General features: G+C 46.1%; 2 protein-coding genes across 2 annotated transcripts; both read right to left on the reverse strand.

Annotated features, from left to right (window-relative positions):
• Positions 1-317: 317 nt before the first annotated feature.
• On the reverse strand, positions 318-7023 carry LOC132458814 (WD repeat-containing protein 5-like). Its single transcript, XM_060053124.1, has 13 exons — positions 6621-7023; positions 6051-6159; positions 4801-4874; positions 4625-4714; positions 4263-4352; positions 2681-2764; positions 2545-2600; positions 2337-2383; positions 2128-2203; positions 1864-1897; positions 1635-1709; positions 1279-1366; positions 318-1168 (listed from the first exon to the last, which is right to left on the reverse strand). Exons 1-13 carry the CDS (start codon positions 6690-6692, stop codon positions 1068-1070), a joined length of 996 nt encoding a protein of 331 aa, XP_059909107.1. The 5' UTR covers positions 6693-7023; the 3' UTR covers positions 318-1067.
• Positions 7024-7542: 519 nt separating this feature from the next.
• Positions 7543-10535, reverse strand: LOC132458818 (inactive phospholipid phosphatase 7-like). Its single transcript, XM_060053131.1, has 4 exons — positions 10297-10535; positions 9255-9580; positions 8703-8884; positions 7543-8610 (listed from the first exon to the last, which is right to left on the reverse strand). Exons 1-4 carry the CDS (start codon positions 10461-10463, stop codon positions 8404-8406), a joined length of 882 nt encoding a protein of 293 aa, XP_059909114.1. The 5' UTR covers positions 10464-10535; the 3' UTR covers positions 7543-8403.
• Positions 10536-10830: the final 295 nt, after the last annotated feature.

Genomic DNA, 10830 nt, shown 5'->3' on the forward strand with positions numbered 1-10830 from the left:
ACCGTAACCATGCCTATTGTTCTAGCAGAACTTCTGGGGAGACAGGACAGAGCATGGACACATACAACTGCAAGGGGTCGAGATACGCATTGTGTCCCGTTTCATTTATATTGAAGAAAAATAATATGCGAAAAAGGATGACGTTTTTAAATAAATGTATTTCTACAGCGTTTGTTTGAAACCTTTACAGCCAATTTCCCTCATCGGAGCCCTTCTGCCATCCGACTTTAGATCTAAACAGATGTCTACTATGCACCCAAAGCCATGCTAAGGATCTCGTATTTTCCTCAATGTTTACCTGTAAACAAACCACACCATTGTCTCGTAGGCAAAAACAGCAATATTTATTTACAAGGAAATAAATGACAACAAAAAAGTCATCCACGCTAAGGTTGGATGGTGGTGTTGGCGGCCATTTATGGTCATGGGCTTTGGAAAAACTGAACGTTCCAGAGGACTTCCCAAGCTGGATACAAGCTGGACTGCAGTATTCCGTTAGATGAACAAATAAGACGTCTGAAGGCATGACAGCAGTGTCATAAGAGCGGAGACAAAAGAAGAGAAACTGCAATTATTAAACCTTCAAAACTACTGATTAAAAGGAAAGAGCTGAAGAAAACGGGTGGCGTTAACGCGGGGAACTGGTCAATGGGAGGACTGATCCACGGGCGCACCGAGTGACGTGAGGGCCGGGCGCTGGGTGAGTGCAGAGGCTTAGATGTGTCCAGATAAATTCAGCCTTTAACAGAAACCAACCCACACCCAAGACACATTCGGGACAAAGCTCTACACTCCTGAAGCGTGTGTAGGGCATCATCTGGTCCTGCCGCGATAACACAGCCAAGAGATTCTTCTAAAGTACATTCTCTGACAGCAACTACGTACAGCAGCTAATCGGCCCGATAGTCAGTCAAGTGCTCAATTCTTCCTCAAGTCCTCCCTAAAGCAAATCAATCAATCCAGCTGTCAGTCAAACAGTTCAGTCTGTGGTAAATCTGTGTAATAGTCAGTTAATCAAACAGTGCAGCCGTCAGTCCGTCGAACATTAAGTCAACTGCAGAGCGGCTCTAAATGTCGCTTCTCCACAGTTTGATGGTCTTGTCGTTCTCCAGAGCTGCCGAGGCGATGATGTTCTCCGTGGGATGACACGCCGTGGAGATGACCACGTCTGAAGACACACAGGGACAGAGGTTGAGGGACAGAGGGTGAGACACAGGCCTGTGTGTGCAGAAGCAGCGAGGAGGAGAGCAGGCTAGGTAGGTCGCGGCGGGGTCCTACCTGTGTGTCCCTGTAGTTTCTGGACAATCTCCTTGGTCTGCAGGTTCCAGATGTAGACCATGCTGTCCTCGGACCCCGACACGATCCACTACAACACAGGGTGAACAGGTTCACGCCTGGCCAGTGCCTCCGGATGGCCTCTAGCACAGTGAGCCCTTGATCTGATGCCAACAGCTTGGAGGACTGCTCGTTGTCCAGCAGTAAGGTTTTACAAAAACGAACAGGTGGCTGAACGGGAGTCTTCAAGTCACACGAGTTCATCCCTGAACACTCATTTACAATTTCTCAAACAAGGTTTCACAGGAACTTGATCATATCATTTGATTTCTTTAAAAAACACTGACACATATACACACCTTGCCGCCAGTGACAGAGAAGTTGGCGAAGACACAATACTTCTCATTCTTGTGTCCTGTGTACGTCTTTAGACACTAGTGGAACAGAAGAGGATGTTAGCACTTTATAGGAGCAGCACGGTTTAGATAACACATACATAAACACACACACACACACACACACACACACACACACACACACACACACACACACAACAGGGAGACATGACAACATGCAGACAGGCCGTACCTTGCCCTTGCTGTAGTCCCAAAGCTTCAATGTGCTGTGAAACACAACAGAGTATCAGACAGCTGTACGCCTACTCACATCAAAACTCACCTAGCTAGCAACCAAAAACCAACTAGAATTCATTAAAAAGGTGCGACATGCAAGATTTGGCTCAAACTTTCGAGCAACATAGAGAAATCTCATGTTACTTTCTTTGGATCATTTTTTGATGATATAGACATGCCACTTTCCATAATTGGGGCAAACTTATGTTTTAATACTGACTTGTCAAGAGTAGCAGCCAGGATGTATTTCCCATTGGGAGAAAACTTGACAAACGAAACTGGAGGGTTGTCATCGTCTAGAGGAAACGGCACAATGGTGGCCAGATCTATAAACTCGACATCTAGGTCCTGTTGAAGTCCATTAAATCCTCCGTCATGTAAAAGCATATATATGGTCATGTTTAGTTGGCATAAATCCCCACTACTCACCAATTAGTGTCTTCAAGCACTGTCCTGAAGCGGTGTCCCAGATACGGCTAGAAACAGGTAGATTGGTTTAGAATCCGATGCGTAGCGAAGGTTGAATCAAGATTTTTTGATGGAAGGCTACCTTTATACTATTAGAGGAATATTCATAAAGCATAGAATTCAGTCAGAATGTGTGTGTGCCCGTAGGTGTGTCAGTAAATAAACGTACCAAAGACCATCATAGCTGCTAGAAACGATGAGCGAACCGTCTCTGTTGAAGTGGACCTGGGGACCAGCACACATCCTTAATAGAGTAATACACAGAGCATACACGCTTCGTTTGAGCAGTCAGTGGTCCGACTTACAGCTGAGACAGGGTCAGAATGTGCCGGAAGAGTCTTCAGACATTTCCCCGTCTTCACGTCCCAGATACGAACACTCTCGTCAAACTACAAGCACACAAGCAAAGACGGTGAGACAAGATGGATCATTCAGACTAGCATATATTTATAGGGCTGGCTTTACGAGTACTTGTTGATTAGATGTCGTATATGATGACACGTTTGAAGAGTGGTGTTTGGTGAGGACAGGTTAATGAGTAGTTTAGTAGTACCGTATTTTCCGCACTATAAGGCGCACCGGATTATAAAGCGCACCTTCAATGAATGGCCTATTTTAGAACTGTTTTCATATATAGGGCGCACCGGATTATAAGGCTCATAGAATAGAAGATACTGCTGTCAAACGTTTGACTGGGGTTGCGTTATGCATCGACTAGATGGAGCTGTGCTAAAGGGAATGTCAACAAAACAGTCAGATAAAGTCAAACTTTATTAAGCGTTCCGACAAATCCGTTCACTCCCATGGTAACGATGTTCAAACGTTAATGTGCATATATTAACAATATCTCCCAGCCTTGTTCAGTTGTAAACACGTAAAAGAAACAGTCTGATACCGCTAATTCAAACGTTAGTGCATAACTCAACATTGTTCAGTTACGTATATATATATACGTAACTGTATATTTTTCAGTTAATTCCCTGTCCACGAATCCCTCGAATTCTTCTTCTACAGTGTCCGAATTGAACAGTTGGGCGAGTACGGCATCCACCATGCCCGGCTCCCTCTCGTCATTATCCGAGTCAGTGTCACTGCTGCCTGGCAGTTCAGTGATTATTCCTGCCTTTGTGAAAGCTCGAACCACAGTTGAGACTGATATCAGCCCAGGCATCCACGATCCACTGGCAGATAAGTGGCGTAAGTCGCCCGGCGCCGTCTCCCCGTCTTGGTGAACGTGTGTTCGCCTTCTAAGGCCCCGTCCACACGAAGCCGATGTTTTGGTGAAACCGCATAAGTCTTGTGCGTTTCAGCCGACCGTCCAGACAGAGCCGGCGAATCCGGTTTCCCCGAATCCGCACGTTTGTTCGGATTCGTGTGGACGCATGAAACGCAAACGATTATGGCATTAGCCCCCCACCAGCTGGGGGACGTCAGAGTTGCGTTGAATTTTTTATTTTATTTGTATTCTTTTTGTAGCTTTAAATAATGCCCCTTCATAATGTAATTACTAACTGTACATTAAAAAGTATTTCTGCTCAATTTAAAAGGTTGAATCTCCTCGTGACTTAATGTTTGTATACGGCGCGCAGGCTTGACGCGCTCCACTTTTTTCTGTGGAGAACCAGCGCCTTGAATATTTACTACAGTGTTTCTACAGCTCGATGCGGTTTCGAAATGACTCCGTCTTTACGGAGAGATCCCTGAACCGCGTAAAATGAAACCGGATAGTTTTCGCCCGTTTCGGCTCCGTGTGGGCGGGGCCTAAGTGTTTGTGTGTTCGCCATATAAGACGCTCCGGATTATAGGGCGCACTGTCGTTTGAGAAAATTAAAGGCTTTTAAGTGCGCCTTATAGTGCGGAAAATACGGTATTTAACACAGGACTTACCGAACCCGAAACCACCAGGTTGGACTGTGGGTTGAAGTTGCAGCAGAAGACATAATTACTGTGTCCCTTTAACGTCTTCAGACACTTTCCCTGGACACACGGGCAAACAGACAGACTTTAAGTCATAAGCTGTAAACTAGCAAGAGTTTTAGCTGAAAGATCAGGATGCCATTCCAAATATTAGCACACGCGTCAGTCAGTCAGTCAGTCAGTGAGTGAGTGAGAGTGTCTAGAATTAATAAATCCCTGCGTGCATTTACTTGTGTTTAGAATTCATGAATAAATATGCTGTGTGTGTGAGGTCATTTGAGAACTCAATGCATGCATTTGTATTTCGGCAATGTGTATTTTGTGTGCCTTACAGAGCAGTTGTCCCAGATTTTGAGTGTTTTGTCGTCCGAGGCAGAGACCAGCAGGTTGGAGTCAGAAGACCAGGACACATCAGAAATACCCTGAACACACATTAAGACCCGCTTTAAGACTCGTTAGGACACCTGGACTGGAACAGTGCCGGTGTGGAGCTAACTGGACTCCTTACCAGTTTGTGACCGACGATGGACTTCTCAAACTTTCCATCGTATGCTCCCCAGATCTTTATCAGCTTATCCGCCGCTACAGAAAGGGATTTAACCACACTTAGAGAATCTCCTGGGGATCATCTCCTTCATGAGTGATGAAGGAGCTGACATGGGACGCAGGGTTGACATTGAGATGGCATGTGGATGCAGGGTTGACATTGAGATGGCATGTGGATGCAGGGTTGACATTGAGGTGGCATGTGGATGCAGGGTTGACAAGTGGCATTTGTCCACAGTACTACTCTGGCCCGGCAGACTAGGCGCAGCAGCCAGGCACTGTTTGCAGTTCCTTTACGACCAGGGGAGCCGCTTGAAGGTGTGTCTTTAACTGGTCAAGCACTTGTCTCGATGAAACAAAAACACACACACTTATTGCATATTTCGTTTTATGTCATGGCTTACAGTAAAATGGGATTGATTCGTTTTTAGAGAGATGAAATATATCTGGGTGGATTCAGACGGACAGCAACGGCCACAATGATATCCGCAATGATTCTGACAATTCAGTTTGACCTTTTTTGCTCCCTTGGTCACACATTAGATAAAGTTTCACACATATTGCCTTGAGTGCCACACAATGACCTTGATATTAGGGAAAAAACATGTGGAAAACATGTCTAATAGTGTGCAATATTGTGTGTATATATGTTTAGTCTTTAGACGAAGACTAATCCAAAATAAATGTCCTATTGTCCTATTTCCACAAGCTATTTGGTTTTTCAAGAACATATCGTCAAACCAAGACCTCTGCAGTACACTTCTATCTAAACCCTCATAACCCTTTACTTTTAGGAACCAACGTATAGGTATATTGTAAATGTACATTATATATAAGACATTCCTACAATTTGAGATCACTTCTCGCTCCAAACGGCAACCAGGGACAACATCACCGCAGCCCACTAATGGGCGGGTCGGGCTCACTGTGGCCCCACTTCTGAGTTGGTCCATCTCAGGTGCAACTCGGCGTGTTTAAAATGGTTGTGAAACCGAAAATCAGCGAATCGAGGAACGTCTCGGAACGTCTCTGCACGGCCAAAATTGTTAATTGATGTGCTTAGTTACGAGGCGCTGTCATGACATGTGATGCACGGGCTGTCAAGGAGATGTATTGGATGCAGGGTTGTCATGGATGACATGCCATGCAGATTCTCACACACATGTGGTCTGTGCTTCTTGTCACAGTGCAGTCGCTTGAGGAAGGACTTACACGAGCTGGCAAGCCATTCTCCATTCGGGCTGAACTTGACGCTGGAGACAGCCTTGGTGTGTCCGGCCAACGTAAACTTCACAGCATAGTTTGGTTTGGCTGGGTTGGACTGGAAATACAAAGGAATCCACACATGTAAATCCACATGGAACAATACTGACTGTATTATGACAATATTAACCGAGATGCTGTATACTGGTAATCCTAGAACAATACACCAAAGACATCCAACACATGTACAACATAGGTCATTGTAGAATAGCAAAAAGACGAAACATGACCACTGACTTTTACACGTTTAACTAAGCAAAGCAAAGTTTATCCTGACCACTCAGAGAGCCCTGATATCACAACGTGTTCTCCACGTTGACAAGAGGAAGCGTTTTGCAACACCTAGCTTAGTATATCGTATACAACAACAATCACACTATAGGACTATTTCTGAAGCTATTCATGTTGCAGGTCAGGAAGTGCCTGCCTTCTAAACAGAAGAACACATCAGTGATTGTCTTGCTGTTTGACAGCCCTGTGGCTAGTGTCAAAGTATGCTACCTTGACGAGCTAACGCACCTTACTGCCAGATCCCGACGACGAACAATGTTTAATGTTGTCGGTCTCCGGCTTCTTCTCTTCTGTCGCCATCGTGTCTAGGCTGACACACTGATGAAGCAGTTCGTAATGGCGTTTTACACGACGCGTTTGTTTTCTTGATCCACCTAGTGGCTGTGCTCACAGAAAGCTAACGATACTCGACAGTGTTGCTAACTGTGTGTTAGCAAACAATGCCCAAGTATTATAGTATTGTACGAATTCTATATTTAGGGAGTGTAACCAGATATTATTTGTGATTTATGAAGATATTTGACGAATCACCTTATGATGCTCGACTCGTAACGGCTATAGAATGCCCCAGACGTGTGTGGCCCAACTAGCTAAACACCAGAATGTGCTGCGCAGACACACTGAGTATGCGCGAAGTTAATGTTTTCGTCATAAGGCAACTGGTAAGGGTCATACCATGGGCAAAACTCTCTTCACTTGGATGAATGTACGAGGTCTTCCTAATCAGACAAATACTAATCATAGGTTTACAAATGATATTGATGCATCTGCAGCAGACAAAGAAAACGTTTTGTTTTTTGAGCTGTGTCCATTCTAGAAGGTTCTGATCTGAGGTTTATGTTTTCAATATTTTATGGTTAACATAACTTTTATATAACTTTATAGTATATTCATATTTATTTTCTAAACACTTATGTTTGTTTTTGATGGGTAAGCCCTTTATTGAAAATCTCTAAGATGCAAGTACTACGAACCACTGGATGCAGATAAAAAAGAAGAGGTTTTGTTTTCAGCATTTGTGTATGCAAACCTTAAGTAAATGGACAATGGTTGTATGGAAGGTTGTATGAATTTTGTTTATTTCAGTCAAATGGAGGCACATGTTTATTTTCCCTCTCTCTCTCTCTCTCTCTCTCTCTCTCTCTCTCTCTCTCTCTCTCTCTCTCTCTCTCTCTCTCTCTCTCTCTCTCTCTCTCTCTCTCTCTCTCTCTCTCTCTCTCTCTCTCTCTCATAAATGTAAACACATTGAAGAGACGTTCTGGAAGAATGGAAAATGGGAAAGATGCGTTTGTTGTTCTGTGCGTTAATTATTCTTTAGGTACTTCAGGTTATTTCCTGAGCAAAATGTAAATAGTAAATAATTTATCCCATTGTGTTGGAAAAATATAGGAGTTTACCTGTAAGTACTTAAAAATACCTGAATTTATGTTAGGCTTAATGCTGCCATCTTTTAAAGCTGCTGTAAGTGAGATTTGAGAGTTGACAAGAGAGGACAGAAGACTGCATGATTTTGAAGGTTTCTCAGTATTCAAGTGGTGGACCTGTGGACCTGTGATTGACAGGCAAGGTGGATTCCAATCAGGGAAGAGATTCCCTGATTGATCATAAATTAGCGAGCTGTCGTCAGAATTTGATGATACAGGCGCATTCTACCAGAAATGATATATTCTCACAGAGAACTTCACTCACTCATAGCAGACAGATGGTTACAAATTGTGAATTACCCTCAAATTATAGCCCTCAAAAACCTACAGCACCTTTAAGTTCCATACTTCTGCAACGTTGAAGAGCTGCATGCTTTATTTAACACTAAGAGCTCTACAAAACCCGTGTTCTGCTTCTACTGGACCTAACTTAACCCAGACCCACTCCTAATCAAACTAGACCCCCTTGAGATCACAGCCCTGAACCAGTCTAAAGAAGTCTCAAGAGGTCCAAAGCAGAAGCACTGTAGTGTAGACAGAAGCTGTGCAAACCAGGGTGACACCATCTGGTGGGGTCGGCGGGACTGCTAAATGAGTTGAGCCCAGTTAAGTGTGCTGATGGAGATGATTGTCTGACAGGTGTCAGAGTCAAGCCACACATTCTCTACCAGGTGGAGTTGAAGATACCCCAGGATTAAACCGCAGCCCACGTCAAACAGGTGGTGTCTCCCTAGCAGAATGCGGGACACCCCTGCCAGGAAGGCCCAGAGATAGAGCAAGATCCTCAGTGGAACCTGGGGAGCACATCAGGGGAGGGGGAAGGGGATTTACTACACATGAGACTCATTAGCTTAACCAGCACGCCTTAGAGGACATGACCACCTACCGCCAGAACCAAGTGGTTCAGCAGGAACCCCGCCACCAAGACGGCTCGGCTGGCGTGGGCGGCGGGGAATGAATACGTATCCATGGCGATGTAGTCAAAGAACCCCGGCTGGTAACCCCATGGTCCTCTGCGCTTGACCAACTTCTGCAGGCCGCCGACGGTCAGAACGTCCAGCACCAGAGCTGTGAGACAAAAGGTGCATGTCAGAGTGGGAGTTCAGCTTGTGCACCGCTGGGGCCTCTTCTATCATCCCCATGCGTGACAGCATCGCTACTCTGAGTGACTGTTTAACAGACACAATGGATGAGAGCTGCACACTGCTGACAGTTTAAATAAGAGTGTCTAAGAAGGAAGATGACCTCATTCCTACAAAGGTGCAACTACTTTAGAATGTTCTCCTCCTCTCTGTGGGTAAGATACAATAAGATAAGATGAACATACGCACACACACACACACACACTTGTGTGTGTGTGTGTGTGTGTGTGTGTGTGTGTGTGTGCGCGCATGTGCATGCATGCCTCTGTGTATGTGCATGTCAGTGAGTCTCTCACCCAGCAGCAGGTTGACCAGCACTTCCTGTCCAGCCAGTGTGTTGCTGCGGTACAGACTGACGAGCGTTCCCAACACCCAGGGCACGGCGTGGCCGCTGAAGGCCAGCAGGACCACCAGGGAGTTTATGGACAACCAGGCGGCCCGGGGGCCCGCACACACCCCCATCCTTTTGGACAAGCAGATGTCAATGGCCAGCAGGGAGTTCAGGGCGATGCCTCCCAGGGACGGGTTGAGCTGCATGCAGTCCTGCTCCGAAGGCTGGGACTCGTTCGCTCCACCCTCCGACCCCCCAGCTCCTGCATCCGGAACATCCTGCCGCACACCCCTAGCAGCGCATCGATCAAGGAGAGAGGAAGAGCACCATCAGCAGGTCACCAAAGAGGAGAGACCACTTGGAGCAGATCAACAAGGAGAGAGGAGAGACCACTAGGAGGAGAACAACAGGGAGAGAGGAGAGACCAGTAGGAGGAGAACAACAAGGAGAGAGGAGAGACCAATAGGAGCAGAACAAGGAGAGAGGAGAGACCACTAGGAGCAGAACAACAAGGAGAGAGGAGAGATCACTAGGAGAGGAGAGACCACTAGGAGAGGAGAGACCACTAGGAGCAGAACAACAAGGAGAGTACAGACTCCTCATTAACCTAAATCAACAACTAAACATTATTAACCTTTTTTCTCTATCTTTCCTTTCTCCTGTGCAATAATTTACTCCCTTCAATCTCTGCTGCTATTTGTAACATTTTTCTATCCACCTGTCTGTCTTCCCCTGCTGTCACCCATCGTGCCATTATTTAGTTGTATTTTCTTTGAATTTCACACAATTTCTCTGCGATATACAATCCCATCACACCCAGAGTGTGCCCTAGTAGGGTAAGAGCTCTAGCAAAAATGCTGTAACACAAACAGCTCCGGGCCTCTGCCTTGGGAGTCGTGCCATGTAAACCAGGTTCTACTCCTGTCCTCCTGTTCCAAGTTTGGAATCATGAAGCAGGGAGCAGCCGCAGCACTACGGCGGGCGGCTGGCTGTGGGTTCCTACTTACCTGAAGGCTCCGTTCTCCTGGCTTTGCGGCTGTTTTGGGGAGGTGGTACGAGGTCGAGCCTTGGGTCGGCTGTCTGGACCAGAGGCTCCAGGGGGCTGGTTCAGGGAGAGGAACTCTGGACGGTTGAGGACATTGTCCCGGGACCGATGACGGGCCGAGGCCGGCATGGTGGTATCAGTGACTGTGACTGTGACTGTGAGTGTGTGTGAGAGAGAGAGAGAGAGAGAGAGAGAGAGAGAGAGAGGGAAGAGTTAAGTAGAAGGGGGGGAGAGAGAACAAGCAAGAGGAGGGGGGAAGAGAGACTGAGAGGGAAAAGGGAGAGAGAGAGAGGGAGAAAATCGGGGGGGGGGGGGGGGTTAGAGAGAGAGTCAGAATGTGACTCTCTCGGAGTAGCTGTGTTAAAAATAGACATCGTGGCCCTTTTCTGCAGAACCAACCCCCAGCTGTTCTTCTAGACTGCTGCTGCTTGACACTGGAAAAGCATAGCTTTTACAAGGCATAACCATGGCAGCAAAAAATTACACTACAACACAA

The sequence above is a fragment of the Gadus macrocephalus genome, chromosome 6 (genome assembly GCF_031168955.1).
Source record: "Gadus macrocephalus chromosome 6, ASM3116895v1".
Lineage (NCBI taxonomy): Eukaryota > Metazoa > Chordata > Actinopteri > Gadiformes > Gadidae > Gadus > Gadus macrocephalus.

What these genes read in the sequence shown, in the direction of transcription:
- LOC132458814 (XM_060053124.1), bottom strand. Translation starts at nt 6,692, where the DNA reads ATGGCGACAGAAGAGAAGAAGCCGGAGACCGACAACATTAAACATTGT. An exon ending in AGCAGCTATGATGGTCTTTG is followed by an intron (nt 2,384 to 2,544) that starts GTACGTTTATTT and finishes ACCTGTTTCTAG; the next exon opens with CCGTATCTGGGACACCGCTT. An exon ending in GTGCTTGAAGACACTAATTG is followed by an intron (nt 2,204 to 2,336) that starts GTGAGTAGTGGG and finishes CGTTTCCTCTAG; the next exon opens with ACGATGACAACCCTCCAGTT.
- LOC132458818 (XM_060053131.1), bottom strand. Translation starts at nt 10,463, where the DNA reads ATGCCGGCCTCGGCCCGTCATCGGTCCCGGGACAATGTCCTCAACCGT. An exon ending in CAGGAGAACGGAGCCTTCAG is followed by an intron (nt 9,581 to 10,296) that starts GTAAGTAGGAAC and finishes ATGCGCTGCTAG; the next exon opens with GGGTGTGCGGCAGGATGTTC. An exon ending in TGAACCACTTGGTTCTGGCG is followed by an intron (nt 8,611 to 8,702) that starts GTAGGTGGTCAT and finishes TGTGCTCCCCAG; the next exon opens with GTTCCACTGAGGATCTTGCT.